Source organism: Drosophila sulfurigaster, chromosome X (genome assembly GCF_023558435.1).
Source record: "Drosophila sulfurigaster albostrigata strain 15112-1811.04 chromosome X, ASM2355843v2, whole genome shotgun sequence".
NCBI lineage: Eukaryota > Metazoa > Arthropoda > Insecta > Diptera > Drosophilidae > Drosophila > Drosophila sulfurigaster.
This window is the reverse complement of record NC_084885.1, coordinates 13324449-13348089: the sequence shown is the minus strand read 5'-3', so window position 1 is coordinate 13348089 and position 23641 is coordinate 13324449. Positions and strand designations below refer to the sequence as shown.

Here is a 23641-nt window from a genome sequence, read left to right as displayed (position 1 = left end):
ATACGATGATAATAAACCTATATTCTTGGTGGTTGCGCAAATGTGGGGACTTTAAAAATCGTCACAGTTGTTTTAAATATTGTGTATTACTGAAAGGGTGTCGATGCTGAATCATCATTCGCTATTTATTAATCACATTATTTTTAATGAAATGTTAAATTATTCGATAAAGCAACAGATAATAATGTTAAAATGTTATTTTATTTTAATTACCTAATCGTCATACATCTCGGTGGCTTGGGCAAATATCAAAATTTTGTAGATTTTATTTTCAGATTTCGATAAAGAAATTGAAAATTTTTAAAATACAATATCGATGGTAATTTCAAATATAACCGCCGCAACTGACTGAGCGTGGTAAACAGCTGATTGCAATCGATAACTGGTTCATTAAGTGTTGGTAAACATATGGTATTTGAGTTGTCTAGCAAATACGTTGTAAATGTACATTTGCAATTTATATATTATACATACAATGAAATATTTGCTAAAATGTGCTAGCCTCATATACTTCGTTTATACATTTTTTAATGTAATAAGCAGACTTTGTGCATTCAGCGTTGCCACATCGCCGTTTACAACACTATGTTGTTGTTCACTCGTGAGCGCTCCGAAATGTGAACGACCAGGAAGCAGTCGCTCACTTGTTCAGTTCAGTTCATTAAACATTCACTTAATGGACAAACCCAACACTAGCGCCTAGCAGCAGTTGTTGGGCGAGTGGCAAAGGCAAGAGCAAGAGAAGCAAGAGCAAATGCAAAAGCAAAAGTGAATTAAGCAAAGCGGAGAAGCAATATGCAAAATTAAAAGTGCGGTGCATACGCACACGTTGTTTGCTTTCTTGGATTAAAACGTTATACGTGTACGGACGCAATGAAAAGCATATCCTCCGTTGGAATCGCATATCCATAACACACACATACACACAACCAAGCCTACCAACACCAACACACACAAAGTCACTTATCAAATCCAAGTGTGATTCAATACCGGAGCTTGGAGTTTCGAGTTTTTTTTTTTTTGGTTTTGGTATTGCGGAAAGTAAAAGTGGCCGCTGCCAACAACTAACCTGTGTGTGTATGTAAGTGTGTATTTGTATTTAAATTCATGTTTCGGTTACGACGTTATTGTTGTGGTGTGTGTGTGCGCGCGAATGTTTGAGTGCAAAAGAAGTTGCAAAAAATACACAAAAGTTACGCAAATTCACAGCAACAGCAAAATTGTGTAAAATAACAACAACAACCGCAACAACAGTGCCGTGTCTCTGTCTGTGTCTGTTTGTCTGAGTGTGCACTCGTGAGAGTGTGTGTGTGTAGTGTGAGCGGACGCAGCGCGTCGCGAACCGGCAGCGCAGCGCAGCAGAGAAATGAGCGAGAACAACGGCAGCAGCAGCAACAACACCACCATCACAGCCGCCAATGGACCGCGTGTTGTTACCATCTACAAGACGGAAACTGGATTCGGTTTCAATGTGCGCGGACAGGTGTCCGAAGGCGGCCAACTGCGATCCATCAATGGCGAACTTTATGCCCCCCTGCAGCATGTCAGTGCAGTGCTGGAGAACGGCGCCGCCGAGAAGGCGGGGATCAAGAAAGGCGATCGCATACTCGAGGTGTAAGTGTAAAATATATATTCCTTACATACAAATAAATAGTAGAACGATATACAATAACCAATAACCGATAACAATTGCCAACAACAACGAGCATCGTGAATGTCACAAATATACATACATACATATGTACAAAAAAGCTTCCTTTTTACGCGGCATTCGTGTTTGACCTGCTTGCCAACTGCCCCGCCCTGTCCCTGTGCCATGTTCATGTTCCCAACAGCAGCGACAATGAGTGACAGAGAGTAAGAGAGCAAGCGAGAGAGTGTAAGAGAGTAGCCCACCCACTGAATTGCTCCACTCGAAATGGAAAAAGTAACTTAAAACTGAGTTGTGTTCAGTATTCAGTGTGCGGCTTTGCTGCTGAAGTCCTGGCTGGGAATCAATAATGTTATGCTGCTCTGTATGTGTGTGTGTCTGTGTACGTTGTGTACGTGCGACAGAGAGAGTACAAGAGGGTTGTTACTGAACTTTGCTGTTGTAATGGCTGGTAACAGTTTCGAGCAGATTATATTTCTCATTTTCGCTGGCGATGTTGTTGTTGCTTTTGTTTTAGGTATGGCGTAATGTTTATGCCATTGTTTGGTCACACTCACATTTAGACTCGCCACCTACTACTACAACTACAACTACTATTACTCACACACATACATGGATAGCCGACATGTAGAGCACAAGCTAATTAAAATGCCCCCTAGCAGAGCAACCCACCTCGCCGGTCTGCCCGTTACTCCCCTTACACTCTCCTCCTCTCCTCTCTCTTTCACTCCATCTCTCCTCCAGTCGTGTACACGCGCTGGGTTTTTATGCTCTCGTCCATCGCTCCACTCTCCACTCTCTTTCTGTCTCTGTCTTTCAACTTCACTCTTCGTGTAGCTTTTGTAGCTTGCATCGTTGTACACATTTTGACATTTTGTATGCCAAAATGTTGTTGTTGTTCTCCCGCTCGCACTTGCATTAGCTGGCCATGCTATTACTATGCTTATGCTATCAATCAAAACACGTTGCATTTTAATTGAGTTTTGCGGGCGCCAACGTTGTGATAACCTTTCCTGGGAATGAAAAGAAATGGAAGAAAACAAATAAAACGAAAACGAAAACCTGCGCACAAATTCAATTAATAAATTTAGCAACAGTTTCATTGCGCGGCATGGCGCGCTGCGTCTAACAACTTAATTATCGTCGGCAGCAAACGAAGCTCGTCCTCTATCACTCCTCTCCTCCTCCATCATCTTCTCCACACACCACACTTCGTTAACTGTCCCGCTCTCCCACTCTCCCACTCTCCCACTCTCCAACGTTAACGTCACACGCCAGAAGCAGGCGAATGAATTTGTTTTCTCCACATTTTTATTTTTCGCACTTTTTCGTCGAGTGCATTCTCTGGGGCCAGCTGGAAGTTAGTTCCTCTTGTTGTTGTTGCTCTTGCTTTATAGCGCCCATCATTTGATTATCAACTGAAACAACAACAACAACAACATGAATAACAACAGCGGTAATTTGTCGGAGCGTGAGCAAACAAAGCAACTGCAAAACGCAAACAAACACGAAAGATATACACCTACATTCATAATACATATCTACTTATGTATTTAGATAGAATAGTTTTTTTTTGGTGTATATTTTGTTTTTGAATTTGTGATGATTAAAATATACACTTACGCCTCGATCACGATCGATCTTTGGCAACTTTGTTGTTGTTTGAAATGAAACCCGTTCAAGAAATTCATTCACAGCTTGCATAAACACATAACGACAATAATAATATGCAACAGGCAAAACTGTATGTTGATTAAATCAATTCAATTTCAGAAATACGAGTTTATAAGCAAATATTTAACTAATTTTTATTGTGCTGATACCGAGAGTAATTTATCTTCGCTAATGACAAAGTTTTATACCCTGCTTTAAATTAAGTCAAGCGGGGTATATTTATGGAATACATATTTGAGTTAATTGCGAGGTATGTGCTAGTCAGGCAGTGCTAAAGCACTCTTAACTTTTTCAAAGCTGCGCTAAAAGAGTTTCTTCAGCTGCGAGCTAGTTCGCTGATTCATACAAATTTCCTTAATAATCTTAAATGATTTTTATAGAATAAAAAAATGTTAACTGGCCTTTTTTAAGAATTCATATAATTACAGCCCTTAGTATTTGTCCGCCCTGCGCTGATGACTCTCTCGCACTGCCAACTAGTTCAAACCTGCACTCAAACAGTTACTTCAGGTGTGAACTAGTTCGCTGATGATAATCGTAAATACATTTTATTGTATAGTTATTAATTAAAGTTAATTGACATTTTTGAAAATTTTAAGCAATTGCAGCCCTTAGTTTTTGTCAGCCCTGCGCCGATGACTCACTCGCACTCTCTCTCTCGCTCTCTGAACTAGTTCAAAACTGCGCTCAAACAGTTACTTCAGGTGTGAACTAGTTCGCTGATTCATATAAATTTAAAAATTGATGCTTCATAAGCTTAAATCAATTTTATTGCATAACAATTAATTAAAGTTATTTGACAAACAATTTCTTTGGAGCATTCAAACTGATGCAGCCCTTAGTTTTTGTCAGCCCTGCGCTGATGACTCGTTCGCTCTTTCGCTTTTGAGGGGCGTTGCATGTGTCGGTTGGCAACTGTCTGAAATAAATGCCACAAACATCACTCCACATCCTCCGTCTTATCAATGTTTTTGCTGTATTTGTTTTGTTTTTATTTTCGGGTGGGTGGAAAGACATTGTTGTTGTTGCTGCTGTTGTTGCAGCTTATTGTTTATTCATCTACGAAGCTTTCAAATAATTGCTTTTGTTGTCTCGCCCTCCCCACAAACAGTTTGGCTAATTGCTTAGCAGATTGGGCCACAGATAGTCGAGCAGTTGCATTGGCCATTGGCTACGTTCTCGTTGTCGTTGTCGTTGTCGTCTTGTGGGCGTTGTTGCTAGCCGCTGTTGCAGTTGCAGTTGCAGCTGCAGCGCTTCTTGCTGTGTCGCCCACAATGTGGGCGCCACGTTGCACAAGCTGCCATTGCAACGCACACAGTAGGGATCATTGGCGGTGCACTCGGGCACCTCGCCGGCACATCCCCGGACTGTGTGCACCATTTGGAGGCGACTGATAACGGTGCTGACGCACAATTCGGTTGCATGGCTGCAATTGCTGACACTCATCGCATTGGGATTCAGCATTTGGGCGCAATCCTCGTCCGATTCCAATGAATTGCATCGGTAGCAACTGCGCACCGACCAGCGATTGCAATTGTCGCCGCTGCGGCACAACTGACACGTCTCGCCTTCCCCCCCGGGCACAAAACTTGCATCCGCACAGCCGCGACGTAAGAGCGTGTCTGTAATGTGATAAAAAAAGCGAACAAAATTCGATAATGTTAGTAATATTTATACTGCTGTTGTGTACTGTGATTTCCACTTCCGGAGAACAACACAACTTTAAATCTAATCGTTTTTTTTGGCTAATAAATAGGTGTGTATAAACTCTCATAATTGATAGATAATAATGAGTGTTACTCATTCTCATTTTCGTTTCCCATTTTAATGTGATTCGACACAAATATGTTGCATATGGCAATTTTCCTGCAACTGTCAATTCAAATGGCATCTATTATTTATGGTTAAATTGTAAATGAAACACTTTTAATTAACGCTGTCACGTCCATTTGCTGCAGTAGGGAAATTAATTTTCCACTATTTTCAAAGCCACAGTCGATTTTCATTTATTTCACTTTGCTGTTGGAACATTTCTAATAAGAAATTGTTACAAAGTAACTTGCATTGTCGTTTAGTAAGTTGTTCACTACAAAGTTTTACACTTCGTGTTCCTTCATTTATTTAGCAATTATTTTGTGAACCAAAGGAGCTTGAATTATGCTTACAAAGTTGTTTATATAATCTGTTTTTCTTTTCAATAAAGAACGATAATCAGCTTAGTTCGTGAGTTCGTGATTTTCTAGAAAATTACTTACAGAATTAGAACTGGAATTGTTTACAACAATTTAAATGCATTTCTTTAACTACTTTCATGTCTTTTGTGCAGTAACAAATATTTAGATTATTGTAAAGATATTTCGCTTTCTCTTATCAATACATTTTTGTAATCTTTGTTAAAAGATAATAACCTTAGATTGTCAAGGCTAAAATTTCATATGAAATTGCAGAATAAATCAGAATTGTTTATTCATCGTTTCATATTATACCTAAACAAATTAATGAGCTTCGGGCTCTGACGGCTCTTCTAATTTTAGCTCAAAGATAAAGCTAAAGACTTTAGAACATTGTCTTTAAGTTTGTCTGGTAATTATTTCTAACTAATTAGAACTATTATTATTTACTTGTCTGAACATTTTAAATATATTTAAAATTTTTTTTTAAATAGTATTTTCTATCTCTAAAAATGGTTTTGAGATATATTGTCAAACCTTTTTGAAAGATTGTGAAAAAAGAGTAAATTTAGATCGTCAATAAAGCCTTTTTCGATGCTATATAACTATTGAACTTGAAAGTCAAGTAGAACAATTACAATGTAGTTCATAAATTAAATATTATTTTACTTTATTTGCTTTTCTTTCTTTTCTATCTCAACAAATGTTAAACCTGTGTTGCAGATATCGTTGCAATCCATGTTAAAAGATATTAAAGATACATTGCCAAAAAAACCCCTTAAATTAGTTTTAAAGTCATGTACTATTTCTGATGAATTGAAGATACTTTAATATCTTTGTTGTTGAGATATGATTAATATGCGTTGCAGATAGATTTGCAATCTTATTGTTTCAAATAATGAATATATGCAATAATTTTAATTTCTCCTTTTTATTTCTTTTCTACTTCAATGAATGCTCAACATTTGTAGCAATTAGATTTGCCATCTTTGTTAAAAAATAATAAACATAGACTGCCAACAAAGCCTTTGATTTGCTGTGTTTATTTCTAACAAAATTAGCTGATAAATTGAAAATGCAGTTACTTTTTTATCTTTTGTATCTCAGCAAATGTTTAGTACACGTTGCAGATAGATTTGTGAACAAAGCGATTACTTCTAGCGAAATGAATTTCCGAATCAAATAGTGTTTATTATATTTGTTTATCATTGCTACTTTATCAATACTTAATCCTTTAATCCCCACTCACCCTAACCTTGCTCGCAGGAGAAGCAGGCATTGGTGCCATCGACGCACTGTTTGCTACTCAAGGCGTTGCCCCCCACGGCAATTGGCATCGCTGGTGGAGTTGCAGGTGGCACAGGCAATGTTCTGGCACTGCGAGTTGCAGTTGTCGCCGTAGCATTCGCTCAGCTCGCCGGTGGGAAAGAAGCCCATTGTGGTGGAGCAGCCGCGTTGCAGGACATCCGTTTGGGTATTGAGATGCGTGTAGCAGCGTTCGCGATGTCCGTACATTACCTTGTTGACGCACTGCGTCACTGTGGCATTGTTGAGGGCACATTTCTGCTCCGCCTCCGCCTCCGTCTCTGGCTGCTGATTCCGCTGACAATCGGGGTTCGGCGAGAGCCGATTGTGTGTACACTGCAAACAGCGACTCTCGCCAACTGTCAACTCTGCGTTGCAGCCATTGTAGTTGCACTTGAGGCAGACATGGGGACAACCGTCTGGCAGATTTGTGTGCTCGCAACCGCGTTGTGTGTTACTCAGATGCAACACATTGGTGTAGCAACGATCGTCTGCATTGTAGACGGGACACGGCAACAGGAGCTGTGGCCGTTGACTGACATCGATGCAGTCGGCGCCGCTGCATTGATAGCAACGCAGACGATCCACGGGATAGACATGACGATTGCAGAGACTTGTGCTGCACCGATCGCAGGGCTCGGCACAATAGGCATTCGGATAGAGGCGACGCAGGCAGCCGCGTCGCGTTAATCCCGCCGTAATCGAGGTGACACACACATCATTGGCCACCGAGCACTCTTCCACCTCCAGCTGTTGGCCCGGATTTGTGGCACACTCCGCATCCTCGGCCGAATCGCAGGCATAGCACTCTAATCCATGTCCAAGTTGGAGCAGCTGGAACAATATTATTAATCCGAGCAGCATTTGCTTTATGGCCTTCATCTTGTCAACTGTCGCAAGTGTCATTTGCTTTTGGGGCATTTCATTTCATTTCATTTGAAGAAGCCAAGCAGCTTTTCGATTAGATTAAACACTTTGTCAAGTGGCTCGTCCAAAAATTGGCCAGTTGCATTGCATCGATAGCTCTATTGTTCAAGTTCCATTGTTTAACATGGCTTTGATTACCACAAACACACACACACAAACACACATACATATCTAGAATCTCTCTCTCTCTCTCTCTTGTCATTTAAGCCGATTGAAAAGTGATAGGCGAAGTTGCAGTGACCATTGAAATACTCTACATATTTGTTGCTTGCTTTATTTGAATAAATGTTTTGCTAATTTAAATGCTAATTCCAACTTGGAGAGGTAGTAGCTTCGATTAGTAAGCATGTTACGTGATTACTCAGTACCATCAATTTTTAGTATCAATCAAATATAATGAATGATACATGATACTGATTACTGATACTTATCGACGAACAGCTGTTTGTGTTTTCCTCTTTTCGTTTCTTAAATTCAATTAACAAAATGAATTTCAGGTTGGGTTTCATATTTTCTTACAAATTCATTATTTTTCTCATGTTAATTATTGATGTACATGAATCACAAACCTAAATAGCTACAAGTTTATTGAATAGTATGCCCATATTTGCATAAAATTAGGGATTTATTAGCTGTTTTTGTTCTAAATGGAATGAATTCAATAAACAAAATCAATTACGTGGTGTGCTTGATATTTTTAAATAATAATTACATACCCAGATCGCTATAACTTATTGTTTTATGGAGCAGTGTGCCCATAATATTAGGTATTTCGTAGTTAATAAGCTAAATTCATGGGCTTGCTTGATATTTTTTTTATAAATGCATTACTTTTTATTAATTACTATTTATTCACATATAGAATTATATACGTAATTCGCTACAACTCTTTGTTGTTTTCAAAAGTGTGCCCATATTTTAAAAAATTTTGGTATTTATTAGCTGGTTTCGTTGTAAATTGAATGAAAAGCTATGATTAGTACTCTGCTGAATATCTTCAACTTATAGCAAGTTGCTTATTCCTATTTGGTTCGCAATAATATTTAATGCAAAAATGGAGATCTTATAGTTTCAACTATGTTTCTCGTTCATTGCGTATTCTGAATGTCTTCTGTCTATGCAAGAGAAGCGTAAAAGTGGAAATGAAATGAGAGGAAAACTACAATGGAAAACTACAATTTGAATATGAAGAACTGTGTGTGTGTGTGTGAGTGGGTGTTGCATTCAATAAGGCTTTCACTTGTTGTTGTGCTGTGCGTCGTTGGCGTCTGCTTCTCTTCGTCTTCATCGGTTGCGAGTTGCACGTTATTTTATTGTTGCTGTTGCTGCACTTGCCACTTAACATTGCATTGTTGCTGCTGTTCTTGGGGAATCTGGGGGAAGGTTGCGATGCAATCAATGAGGATTATGAACTATTTTCAATTCTTTGCTCGACGTACTGCTCGTTAAAACATTTACGACAACAATGCCCAGGCAAATAGCAAGAATAACAATAACAATAGCAACTATTTTGCTGTCGCAGCGCCACAAGAGCGACAGCAACAATAAAAATAACAAATAAACTAACAAAAAATAATACACAAATGCAGAAAAAGCAATGACAACAATAAAAACCAATAGTTGGTTCTTTATAAGTGTATTTTTGGCTCTTTGGGGGAAACCCCGCAAAATACTCTTTCTAATGAACTGACCAAGGATACTGCCACGCAGCCATAAAGTATGCAACAGATTGTGAATGTATTGAAAAGTTTTTTTTATTAAGAATTTAAATTTTAGAATGTTCATTAAATTTGTTGATCTACAAGAAAGTTGATATAAAAACAATTACCTTAATATGTTCTGCTTTCAAAAATATTACTTTTATTCTTTTAGGCTAGATTTGAAGCGAAAAACAAATATTTTTGGCACATTTAAATTTGCTTTATAATTAATATATATATTAAAATTCATATATTAAAAAAGAATTTAATTTTTTTCACGAAAAAATAGTTGCAAAAAATTACAATATTGTATTTTGTTTTCAAAAAGAATAAGGATTTTTTTTAGGCCAGATTAGAGTACAGAAAAAATATTATTTCGAGCTTAGAGGTAGCTATAAAATATTATAAACGAATTTTTTATTCCACAAGATAATAGTTACAATATTAATATTATAATGAAATGTTTTTTTTTTTGTATCAACTTTGAGGTCAAAAACATTATTTGAAGCTATAATTTTGCTTTAAAATTTATATATTATATAAGATAAGATAACCATTGGATTATTATATTTTACTTTCAAACACATTGAGAATTTTTAAATTGAAAAGTTCATGACAGAAAAAATTTTATTCGGACCTTAAAGTTTGCTTTTTACATTATAAAAAAGAGTAAACATTTTTTCCGTATCACAGTCTTTATGTTTATTTTTATCAATTATTAGATGAATTTAATTTTACATATTTTTAGAAACTTCTGTCTTTTGTGGATCTATAAACAGTTTTTCCATTATACTAATGCACTTATAATACAATTTGCAACCTAAAAGCTACCCTTAATATGTTGTCAAGGGTCTTGGGCATTCGTTGAAGTTTGCTTTGTTTGCTTTCATGTTTTAATTTTATTTTATGCTGCCACGAAATTTGTGTTTTGTGGTTTTGTGCCCATGTTCTACTGTTGTTCATGTTATTAATGCTCTCTTTGTTGTTGTTATTATTATTGTTGCTTTTGCGGCATATGCCCCAGAATAATCAATAGATTTGCGTCACTCACTGCTTGGGTTGAGTTCGGACTTGGGCCTGAGTTTAGATTGGGTTGGGTTAGCTGAGAGAGACCGAAAGCGAAAATCAGAGAGAGAGAGAAAGGGGGAAGAAGGTTGAGGTTTCGGTTGTGCCTTGGATGTAGATTTATTTGGCTGCGTTATGCATAATCCAGAAATAGACACTTGCCACAACACAAGATCAAACAATGTATACAGCAAAGTTGAAGCTTTTAATACCTTTAGAAACATTGTTTATCCTGCTTGTATTTCATCTGTGTTATGAATTATCGTCAATAAATTTCATCACTTAAGTGAACACACACACATATAAATAAAAGGGAATCTCATTAAAATGACTCTTTGCACCGTCATTAATGACAAAGAAAAATATAAATTGCATTTACATAGAAACTAGCTGCGACCTTGACGATAGAATAGAATAGAATAGAATAGAACAGGCAGCAAAACTTCAAAGCGGAACTAATTGAATGAACTAGTTTTGAACCAGTTGCTCTCCCCATTGATATATGGCATATTGGTGTATAAATATTAGTAATTTATGTTTGTGTGAACACACAAAATACACATACATCAAATTATTGTTTATTTAAGACCATTAAATGGAAAATTTGCCTGACCCCCATCGCTCTCTGTGTTGTGTTGCGTTTTGTTGCGTTGTGGGCAAGTTAACGTCCATAAATTTGCCTCAGCTAGTTTCTTTCCCTCAATTTCTTTGCATTGTTGCTTGTGTGTGTGTGTGAATGAGTCGATGATGGACAGTTCGGAAACAGCTGGTTAATCCCAGTTGAGATAGTACTATAAAAGTCAGTATGTTGTTCGTGAGAAAATTAATAGATATTATTTTTTAAATCGTTGAAATAGTTTTGTGAAACATTGAATTGCATGTGTGTTTTATAGCAAAATTGTTTTTGCAAATTCTTTTGGATTATTTCCAAGTATTAAATCATCACACACAATGAGCTATACAATAGACCCCCAAAATAAACCTTAGATCATAATAAAATAGAAACATTATGAGCACAGCAATTATGTAAATACTCAGATATATTGAAATTACTAAAAGTCTAGTCATGTGAACGAAACCAGATGGATTTTTAGGGGCATGTCTCTTTTTAGATACTCTGTAATATTCATTGGCAGTTCACATACAACTTAATTCTCAGTACGATAAGTTGGCAGCCCATTGCCAGCAAGTGGGCAGCGATGATGAACAAAGTTTTTAGAATTTATAGCCATTAAATTCATATGTGCAGTTATTTGATATCTTGTGAAATTTCCCTTGGCATTAAGGTCACATAACAACACTGTGGTATTAATATTTTATTGTCATGCTTTAGCTAGAAGGTGTGTTGAAGTTGCACACGCTATGGTATCTGAAAGCCGCTTTATCGTGAACGAATTAATTTGATTGATTTATGTATGTTGCGTTCCTGGTCATGTGTCTTAGATACCCTTCAACTGGCGAGGCCCATTACTTTCTGCGCCACAAATGAGTGCAAGGAGAGCCACTAAAGCTCACAAACCTCTCTCGCTCTCGCTCTTGCTCTTGATTGATAAACCTTAATCCGCCTTTACAGCTTTTCTATGACTCTCTCAGTCTCTCTTTCTTGCGCACACAGAGCATCGGCGATCAGTGCATTAGGTTTATGTATGTGTGTGTGTGTGTGTGTTTGTAAATTTACACATGTTTTGTGTGTGTAAACAACTTTTGCTGTTTTTATCAGCGAATGAGAAGTGAAAAGGAAAGAGAGAGAGGGAGGCTGATATGCAAAAATTGCAACGCATTGCGACTAAGAGTGCACAAAATGTGCTCGACTAGCAAATACCTGCACCACTCTATAATTCTACACATTTTGAGGGTATTCGAAAATCATAAATAATTTTAGCTTTCGCTCGTTTATATTTATGCCAGTTTATATAAATATTTATGCGTACTCTTTTATTTATGCATTTGGCAAATCCATAAACAAAATAAATTGTTTGCATCGTTGTTATGCTGAAATTCATAATATTTAATGATCATCAACATGCAACAACAGCGCCCTCTACAGTTTGATTATTGCTGCTGTTGTTGTAAATTGATTTCTAGTATTTATTTGGAAACTTTTGAAACTGGTTTCTTTCCACCGCGTCTTTGTCTTACAATCACAATCTTTAGCTCAGTGTAAGCTCAACTTTTACACTTTTCTTTGTTCTTTATGCTGGTTGGCTGAACCATCAACGCACAGCGTCAAACGGTAAATACGAGGAGGCTGAAAATTGTGCACAAGAAAGGTTTGCGCAACTTGATTTCGCGCTATGACTAACTTTTTAAAAGTTTTTTCTTTATTTCTATAAATTCATTAATTACAATTTGCGTGCCAAGTCTTCACTAAGCTTTAAAAATAGTGTTGTACCTTTTTGCTTTTGTTTGCAGTGCTGCGACTGTGAATGGCAAAAGCTTAGAAAAAGCTGATTCGTGATTAAAGCTTTCTAGAATTAATCTATTTAAACGTAATTATGATTAAGTATTAAAGCTAATTCCAGGTTAGATTTTAATCAAATTTGTTTTTTTTTTGTTTGTATTTATTTAGAGTATAGTTAGTTATAATTAATAATTCTGGATTCCTTGATCTTCTGCCAGCTTCATAAATTTGCTGTTGATACAATATTGTAATATTAAATTATATTATTCATATATAAAGAGTAGCTAGTGATATTGTAAATTACCAATTTGTGAATGAATATTCATATTTAGCGTTCCATTGTTTTCTACTTTATCAAAAATCAACGCATTATATATGTTTTCTTTTTCATATCTTTATAAAGAAGCAAGTAAGGTTTGCATGCCAACTTTGGCTGCCTTGCAGTTGAAGCTTTGTTGTTAATGTTAAGCTAAGATGTTATCTAATTGAAAAGTGATTTGATAAGCATTAGCGATATTATCTTACAAAATTAACAAGGTAATATTAAAGGTTAAATATGTGTATATTCAATAAAAATAATATTATGAAATAATGCTTAAATTAGTTCATATTTATTTGAGGGCAGAGTATCGAACTCGTCGATCACGTTGCCCACGTCGTCTTTTTGCTGTCATGCATAAGGAAGAAACATGCCAGAGGAGTTATTATGTAGAATGTAAAAATATGCTAGGTATGTTGTCTCTGAGTCATGTTATTGTTTGTTGTTGTTATCGTCTCTGTTGCTGTTGTTGTTGTTGTTGTTGTGCCTGTGCGTCACCAACAACACGACAAACACACGATAGCTGCGATTTATTTATTTGTGCTGCGGTGGCAAAAGTCAAACCGGAAAGACGCACAAAGACTAAGAGAGAAAGAGAGAGAGAGAGAGAGTGTACGAAAGAGACAGTCCAACATGAGGTGAAATAGAAGCAAACCATGTAGTAAATGTGGAACTGGCCTAGGCTCAAGGTGGCTCCCACTGGGGACAGGCCAAGAAGCCAGCCAACAACAGCACGCAGACCTCAAAGTTCGCCATCCAATTTTCCGGTTTCAATGCAACTGCAATAAGAAAGAGACAAATATGCAAGCGTTATCGACTGTGAGTTACTTGCAACATTTTGTTTTGTTTTGTTTTTTGGAATTGTAAATAAAATTATATTGGGTTCGATAGATATTTTATATAGGATTTTTATGTTACGATTAAGTTAAAAAAATGTGCCGAAAAACCAATGCAGAGTGAACGTTAAGCGAGGTATAAAAATAAAGTGAAATACGAGCACGTAATCAAATTAGAGACCTTTCAATTGCTTATCAGAAGTGCCCTCGGGTCTCACACTTTCCTTTAGGGGGTTTCTTGAGGCGCTTACAATTGTTGCGACTTACGATTGGCGCAATTAGTTTTACTCAAATTTGTACTAATGACGTTGTTACTAATCCGCTTACCAAAACACAGGATAATACACAACTAAAGTCTTTAGTCGATTGAGAATCAATTGTAGGGTAATCATTTGTTATGGCGAACTAACGTCACATTTTCACGAATGACGAATCGCGATGCATTCATCGTTGCTACGTGGTCTGCGAATGCAAAAATTTGCATATGCACTTACGTCATTATCGATATGTGTGGCTGTCGATCAAGGAGATCAACGCGGTATTTTGCGGTTATTCACTGAATTTCAAAGCGAATTCTGATCATTTGATACGGTGAATAATGCAACGAACAATGTGGAGCGATCATCATGGAAGAAAGGTGCAACGGTTGTTTGTCTACAAATTTCAAAAATTTGCATAAGCTACGTCACCAGTTGTTGATCAATATGTATAGGATTAATTAAAGTTTGTTCTTGAATGAGATTCCAATAAATAACTTGAAAAACTATCCAACAACGTTAATGCAAAATTTGTAATAGGCATACCTTTAAAATGACGTTAGCAAGTTTAAAGAGTGCGTTACAAATTCAAAATATAAACTTGATTTGAATACGATCAATAAGAGTATTAAGCGAAGTCTCTTAGTTCATGCAGATCAATAACAGTAGCTCGCTGTGACTCTTAAAAATTGCTGAAGCAAACATGGCTAAATTAACTCATCTGTTTATGCTTATCTAGAACAAGTAAGAAAACTATAGTCGCGAAGGGTCGACTATGACATACCTGTTAACCAGTGTCAATAAAACACAAAAGAGTTCGGTATTATTCTTAATATATATCAAATTCATATACCGAAAAAATACTTAAGTGTACCGAATGCTATGTGTGGTATATCGATATACTATTACATTCAAAATATAAAAAAAACAAGTAAGGAAACTACACCCATTTGGAATGAAAGCAAAACAGTGTGATATTATTCTTAAAATATACCATGAATATATGGTATATCGATACACAACTACATTGAAAATATACCATAAATTACAAAATATACCAGATTGTTTAGCAATGTTAGACCAACAGACATGTCTATTTGCTCTCTGCTGTTGACGCTGATTTAGAATAGATGTATATATTTTATGGGATCTACATTCCCTCTAGGCACAAAGTTATAATACCTCTCTGGCTAGGGTATCGTGTATTTAAAATAAACAAAATACAGTGGTAAATTGTTATAAATTATTTTGCATTTAAAGGATATATTTGTATGATTTCGTTGTTGATTCATGTAGCTCTTGTTCAAGTTGTTGTGTTGCTTGTCACACAATTCAGTTGAGAAGTAGCTGCGCCATGGATCAGTTCAACAACTTGTGTGTTTATCATAAACCAATTCAACTTGACCCGAATCACGTCCGTCTGGGACTTGAGTTGCAGCTGGCGACGACCGGCTTATCAGTGCATTGACGACAAGAGCTCTGTTGATCAACTACTCGCTCTCTTTCTATCTCTCTCTCTCTCTCTCTTGCTTCTACGCTCTGTTTGCGATTTTGATGTTATATTTGTTGATTCTTAAAATGATCGGTGCGTGCCAAACAGCTCGACAATTGTCAACTGACTATCGAGTTGCCTGCAACTCTGATCTGATCGCGATCTGAAAAAATGTTGCCATTCCATGGCGTGCACTTTGCCCAGTTGACCGCCTTGGAGCGTCGCTGTTTGCGGTGCGTTAAGCTAGAATCCTTTGCCACAAAATACGAATCTGACTAATTGTGCTTTTCCAATGTTTCTCCTCTTTTGCAGCAATGGCGTCAGCGTGGAGGGCGCCACACACAAACAGGTGGTGGATCTGATTAAATCTGGTGGCGATTGCTTGACCCTAACGGTCATATCAGTGACACAACAGGAGGCCGATAGACTGGAGCCGCAGGAGGATCAAAGCGGCTACTCCTACATTGATTACTCCGACAAGCGTTCCTTGCCCATTAGGTGAGTCTCTCTTTTTGTTATTTCGCTGATTGTGCTGAACTTATCGCTTTGCATTTCCCCCATTTCTTTGCAGCATACCCGACTACAGCATCGTGAATCGGAATGGCGAACGCTACATTGTCTTCAACATACACATGGCCGGGCGGCAGTTGTGCTCGCGTCGATATCGGGAGTTTGCCAATCTGCATTCGATGCTGCGCAAAGAGTTCAGCGGCTTCACATTCCCCAAACTGCCGGGCAAATGGCCATTTCAGCTGAGCGAACAGCAGCTGGACACACGTCGCCGCGGCCTCGAACAGTATTTGGAGAAGGTTTGCGCTGTCCGGGTGATTGCCGAGAGCGATGCTGTGCAGGACTTTTTGACTGACACCGAGGATGATATCTCCGCATCGCCGGTGGACATTAAGGTGATGCTGCCCGATCACGAGGTCACCAGCGTTTCGGTGAAGAAATCATCAAATGCTCAGGTCGTATGGGAGATTTTGGTGCAGCGCGCCAATCTCACCGCCTATACGCAACAATATTTCTATCTCTTTGAGATTGTTGAATACAATTTTGAGCGTAAATTGCAACCACACGAGATTCCCCATCAACTCTATGTGCAGAACTACAGCACCGCCTCATCGACATGCCTCTGTGTGCGACGCTGGCTCTTCTCGGTCCCCAAGGAGCTGACGCTACCAGATGGCGAGCAGGCATCGCGTTTCATCTTCTATCAGGCTGTCGATGAGGTCAATCGTGGCAATATACGTGCCGATGGTCGGCTCTATGAGTTAAAGGCTCTGCAGGATGCCAAGAAGGCCAACGATTATTTGGCCCTGGCACGCACACTGCCCGGATACGGTGATGTCGTCTTTCCACACTGCTCCTGTGATAGTCGCAAGGAGGGACATGTTGTACCCGCCGTTGGTAAGTGCTCCACGAAGAAGAAGATTTATGATAGGTGCTGTTAGAATAGGTGAAAGTCAAGGTTAAGCTAATTGTAGACAAAGTTGGTGACTATCAAGGTGAAAATAGGCTGAAAACATCTGAATGAAAGAGATGGCAGAGAAAGAGAGCGAGCAGAGATAAACACAAATTATTGAAATACTTTAGAGCAGGTATTTAATGTAATAGCATTATTAAAAAAAAGATTAACAAAATTTGAAAGTTAGCTGCAAGTATTTTAAATAGAAGAGAATTATTATATAATTTTGTGACGGCAGGAAGTGCAGAAGATGCAGATGCATCTCGGACCCTATAAAGTATATAAAGTATATATATTCTTGACCAGAGATAGAGATATACAAATTTGGTTTCGATCACACAACAATTTTGGTAGTTATTAAGGAAATACTTTTGTATTGACTGACAATCTTGTATATTTTGCACTCTATGGTATATTTTGAATGTAGTACTGTATCTGTATAACAAGAATTGCCTTTGGTATATTTGTAGAATTGTAGAATGTACAGCAATTGGTATATTAATACGGCACTTTTATTCATAATGGGTAGCACACTCGACTGTAGTTTTCTTTTTTGTATATGATTGAAATTTTATTAAATAGTTCTATTTTGTTCTATTGCAGGAATGAAGAGCTTTCGTCTGCACGCTTGCCGCGAGGATGGCTCGCTGGAGGCGCAAATGGTCGAGCTGACATGGGACAGCATAACGCGTTCGGAGAGCGACGAGGAGTCCATGTCATTCTGCTTTCAGTACAATCGTCCAGATAAGCCAGCACGTTGGGTCAAAGTCTACACGCCATATGTAAAATCAAATGCTTCAACTCTATGAATATGTCGAATTGAGTTTATTCTCTATTTTAGCACGCATTCCTTGCGGACTGCTTTGATCGCATCATGGAGGAGCGCAAATGGGAGGATAGTGGCGATTAAGAGGCAACTAAGCAAGGCGATGCAAGCAGGAGGAGGAGGAGGAGGAGAAGAACGTGGAGGAGGACGAGGAGGAGGCTCATCAAGCGCATTGATTAATTCGATAAAGCAACTCAATCATCTCAAGATCAACATCATCATCAACACACCATCACAGCAAAGTGGCTCCAAGGCAGTCTTAGTCATAAACACACACACTCATACATTCACATTTACAGTCACACACACACACACACACACACACACACACTTGCAAATTCTCAGTTATGTTTTGTGTTTTGTTTTTGTTTATCGAAATTCTGTTGTATGTACAATTTTCTTGTATCACAAAGTTGTGTGCGTGTGTTTGTGTATGCGTATGTGTATGTGTGCATGTGTGTGTGTGCTTTACAATATTTCACGCTTAGTCGTAGAAATTGAGAACACACGAGATAATATTATTTAAGAGTATGTCTTATATTGTAAAATATATCAAATACGATACTTGTAAATGATGCATAGACGGGCGAACATGGGTTAATCGACAGCAATAACGGAGAAAGTAGAAAGCAGAAGTTGAGTTCAAGAAAAAACAAATGTTAACAACGGAAAAAAAGAAGAATGTTTCAAATAGTTCAGCAAGCACTTTAGCACATACACACATAGAGATAGCCAGTTAGTGTTAGAAAGAAAGCGAACAAGTGGTAACACACACACACACACATGATACTCACACAGACACACACAGCAATACAGCATGGCACCAAGTTAGTAAATGCTGCAACGATTCTCATTCAAAACAAATTATGAAAAATCGCAAAATCACATAAAATAATTATAATAAATAAATATACACACACACATACACATATGTAAATTGTAAGCAAATAGCAAAAATCATTACAAATTAGTAATATGTATGTGGTTTTTTTTTGTGTAATTTTTTTGTGCTCGTTGAACATGCAAAATGAAATTGTAAAAAGTCAATTTTAATAGAACTTAATATAGATGAACATTGATATACATATATACTAGTGCATACATATATATTGAATAGGAATATGATTTGTAAAGCGATACAACATGTTGACATTATGTACTCATTCTAATTTTCTAATAGAAAATGTTAGTAACCATTTAAGAGCCGTTAATACATATATGCAAGAGTGTATTTCTGTGTGTGTGATTGCAATTGAAGTAACACTTGAATCTGATGGCAATGTAGTTTAGTGTCCATACAAACACACACACACACACGAAGCACACTCACTCACCCACACACTCACATAGTACTTAGGCACAAGCTAAATTTGAATTGTAACTCGAAAACAAGAAAATGCAAAATTGAACACACTTTAGAGACACGGCGAGACAGCTACAGCTACATAAGCATACACATACACATAATTATATTTCTACATACACACACACTTACATATATACATATATATACACTCACACACACGCATAGATACATATATGTATGTATATTTACATTTATCAACGATGCAAGTGACGTCTGCTTGTGATATTTACAATTTACACAATTATTATTATGATTATATTTACCACTATGATATGATTATTATGTATGTACGAGAATATTCTCATTCTGTCATTCTCTTTTTGGCTGTCTTCTATGGTTTCTCTCTCTCTCTAACTCACTATATATGATTTTCACTTGTTTTCATTTCTTTTCGTTTGTATAATTGTATTTGTAGTGCAAAACGCTTTGTATTTCTGTATCAAAGTTATTTATTCGAATTATCTAAGCAAGCATAAGGCATATTGTAATATGTAATGTGTAAAACAAAACAAAACCAAAAACCATAACAAAATTTTTTGTCACAAAACTTGCGTCTAGTAAAGTAAAAACCAAAAAAACCACAAAAAACAAGAAAATGATGAAAGCAGATTGAGAAATCACAATTAGACGCAACGCATCGCAACGCTCTTTGGCCATTTACTGTAGCAACGTTTTACGTTCTTAGTTGTACAACTAATTAATTATGTATATTCCATATTATTATATGTTTATTATCTATTTCTCCCTAAGTTCTTTTTTTTTTCCATTGTAATTGTAATTGTACTTGTATTTGTTTTGTTAGAAAAGATATGTAGATCGGCAACAATTGAACAAAAAATATGAAAAAGAAAACAACAAGAAACAAAAATGTTAACACATTAATTAAATACATAAGCAAAGGCTTCAAAGTGGTTTTTGCATTTGCAAAAACATAAAAACGGAGATAGCGGAGTGAAGCAACAAACATATGCATATACTTATTTCTAAATATTAAATCGAAAAGCAAAAATCATGAAATATGCTAACAAAATAAAATAAATAAATACAAATTAAAAGAAAAATTCACACATTAAAAAAATGAATGAAAGAAACAAGCAAACAAAAAAAAACATTCCTTAAAAATCGATTGAAACAAAAGCAAAGCGTCATATAAAAATGAATATCAAATGTTTTCTTACATATTTAATAAACATAAATGGATAATGAAATAAACATCAAAATACAAATAAAAAAAAAACCAAAAATATGCGCCTAATTCAATAATTAACAAGTTACGCTCAACGCAATCGCTGGACGGCGTCTCAAGAGCCATATATCGAGCATCTACTGTACAGTCAGTATCCAAATTAAGCAACACACATACACACAAAACAAAAACAACCTCCCGCCAGCAGTCTGCGAGTTAAAATGTAAAGTAAAATGTGAAACTGAAACTGAAAAAAACAAACGAAACAATTTAATGCAAGCTAACAAACAAACACAAGAGATAGAAACAAATTGTAGAAGACAAACATACAAAATACAACAACAAATGAGACGAAACGAAACGCAAAGAAGCCGTGGAGAACAAAACAAAAAAATAAACTAAACAAATTACCAATTTATTGAAAATAAAGATTGCATTTTTCCCCTTTTCAAAATATCGAGTTGCTCTTTTCTGGGTTTTATTAGTGCAGCTTCTTGCCTTATGTCTCGAATTCTTTAAATTGATTGTTATTAATTCCTTTAAATAATATTAAATATTTTTAATATTAATGTTTTGAAATTTAGAGCTTCGAAAATAAAATGGTTTTTCATGGTCTATTATTATTATTATTATTATTTTTTATCAGTCTTGAAGTTCATTTAAAAAATAATTCATTTATTTTTATAGATTATAAAAACTGCACTTAATACCTCTTGGCACTTGTGAGATGAGGGAACCCGTTTCTTGGAGAAGCTTACAAAACACGAGGTTACATTTTCAGATTTCAATTAATAAGATTTAAGACTTTATAAAATAAATGTTGCCTATCATCAAGGCGCAGGATTAGCTCCCACATCTTTTTGGTAGTATTTGTGCTTTTATTGTTTCTTGATTTGAAATGTAATAGATAAACTTATTAATAAACTGAATCAAAGACGAGACGAAACGTCTTTTAATAAAGACATGAAATCACATGGTAAGTACTAATAGAAGCAGGAGCTAAAAAAGCTTAGAAGTATGCAACAGAAATATTTTCTGCATGCTGATTATTGGAATAATGATCCTAATTTGGCCAAATTCTGGCGAATCTTTCAAGAGCACATATTGCTAGGATCGATAGAACCATATCTATCGATTGACATTAAAAAAAATGTGGCGTCATCTAAGGATCCAACATTTGCAATTTTTAAGTTCGTAGGCCTAGAAAAACATGAGAACCACCAGGACGATTTAAATGTCCTTTGGCACGACAATAGTCTTCATCAAAGGACTTCGTTTGACATAGGGCCCGCATTGATCAGACAGTATATGGCCGCTTAAGACGCATTTCTCTGTATTCAAAAATGTTGTTATATCTCGAGTCCTGTAAGAACTTTCGTCCTATTTAGGATACTACTCTGTTTGTCGTCATAAGACAAATCCTTGTGCCAAATATAGCATGGATAGGAAGATCGCCCTTCAAATGACCAAGATACAGTGGATTATTGATATATTATACTATTTGGCCATTTTTCTATACCAACCCCTTAAAAAAATTGATGGTTAATTTTACAGGAATATCCTCAACGTCCTTGAATGACAATCAATAAAGTTAGTTATCCTGATTACAAATAGGTCAATCCTTGCAAGATACTTAAGGATTTTGCAGAGGTAAGGCAAAATAAAAAACAAAGAGGATATTAAAACAAATTATTTTTGAATTTTAACAGATTTATTTATTTTCTTCTCAGTTACTTTCTACTTTCAATTTTAAAGGGGATAGCCCCACTAATTCTGTAGGTGACTACTGGAGATCTAATTGCTGCTGATTTATTCTTCCGCATTTTCACAGGATACGCATTGCTAGAGTTGCTAGGAAGAGCTCTAATTGATTGATCATCCACCATTTGCAATATTTAAGTCCGCAGAGTTGCGTGTTCTCTGAGTTCTTTGTTGAACTCAAATTTTTACATTTATTTCCAATTACAATTTACAATTAATTTTTAAATGAACAATTTGTAAGCCAACCATTTTCGCTTAGCATTCATAGCTCACTACATTTTTGTTAAAAATACAATTGTCTTCTCAAAATGAAATTTTGCGGTTTGGTTACAAAATTTGCGCTTACAGCCCATGCCCATTGTACATAAGTAACTTAGTATGTATGTTCATGAATCTGATGTGGTTTGAGATAGCCATAATCCATATTACAATCTATTTTCAATCCAATTCAATTCACTGCGCAGAATTATTAGTCAGGAATTTATTAGCACAATATTGCGAATTCGTTTTATAGCCCCGCTCGATTGGCTTATATGTAAAGAGCTACGCTAATCAACTTATCAGGGAAAGCCGCGGTCCCTTGTTCCGCTCTTGGCCAAGCGTTAACACATGTTATTATTTAACAAAACAAAAAACGCAAAAATCGCACCGAATGTTAGATACCCTTTAGTTGTAAGCGAAAACTTTTAGATTAATAGATTCAATGTTTAACGGTAAAAAAGTTTTTATAAAAGAACGATTACAAAGTGAATATTATATTTTCATATAAGTAAGTTATGTATATAAGGTAATAAGGTAATAGTCAAAAATTCCATTTGTATTTGTATTTGGAAAATAAGCTTTTCAATTTTGCATCATTAAAAAATTGTTGGGCTTACATTTAAAACTCAATCAAATTTGAGTTTAAAACATTCTAAAACATTGAAACATTCTAAATTTTTTAAAGTCAAGTAGTACAATACTTATCTAGTTAACAGTTGTTAAGTGAATTTATTGCATAATGTTTAGGATAGCAAAGTCCCTGTTATCAACAGCAATTGAGTTAATTGAGTTGTTATTAAGACGCTTTCTAAAAATTTGTTAATAGAGTGCTACATTAACTATTATTGAGTATACATTTTGAAATGTACAATAATTTTGCAGAAGACATTTTGTTATTGTTATGCTTCCTAGTACTTAAAAGCAGAGACCGAAATCATTAAAAATCACGGAATAATGATTATATTGTAGTTGATTTTT

At 36.2% G+C, this 23641-nt stretch overlaps 2 protein-coding genes across 3 annotated transcripts; one reads left to right on the top strand and one right to left on the bottom strand.

Moving 5' to 3' along the window:
• Positions 1–593: 593 nt before the first annotated feature.
• On the top strand, positions 594–18289 carry LOC133848511 (sorting nexin-27). 2 transcript variants are annotated; one of them, XM_062284123.1, is made up of 5 exons: positions 594–1614; positions 16111–16296; positions 16370–17205; positions 17867–18045; positions 18105–18289. In XM_062284123.1, exons 1-5 carry the CDS (start codon positions 1367–1369, stop codon positions 18171–18173), a joined length of 1518 nt encoding a protein of 505 aa, XP_062140107.1. In that variant the 5' UTR covers positions 594–1366; the 3' UTR covers positions 18174–18289. The 2 variants fall into 2 exon arrangements, with proteins under 2 accessions (XP_062140107.1, XP_062140108.1); XM_062284124.1 differs by lacking the exon at positions 594–1614 and adding an exon at positions 15892–16031.
• LOC133848716 (uncharacterized) lies at positions 6713–7708 on the bottom strand. Its single transcript, XM_062284373.1, is given in 2 exon segments — positions 6713–6806; positions 6808–7708. Coding segments are annotated over 2 exon segments (960 nt in total). The 5' UTR covers position 7708; the 3' UTR covers positions 6713–6746.
• Positions 18290–23641: the final 5352 nt, after the last annotated feature.

Bases quoted from the DNA above. Each gene is read 5' to 3' on its own strand.
- LOC133848511 (XM_062284123.1), top strand. From the start codon at position 1,367: ATGAGCGAGAACAACGGCAGCAGCAGCAACAACACCACCATCACAGCC. The intron at 1,615-16,110 runs GTAAGTGTAAAA...CCTCTTTTGCAG, and splicing joins GGCGATCGCATACTCGAGGT to CAATGGCGTCAGCGTGGAGG. The intron at 16,297-16,369 runs GTGAGTCTCTCT...ATTTCTTTGCAG, and splicing joins AAGCGTTCCTTGCCCATTAG to CATACCCGACTACAGCATCG.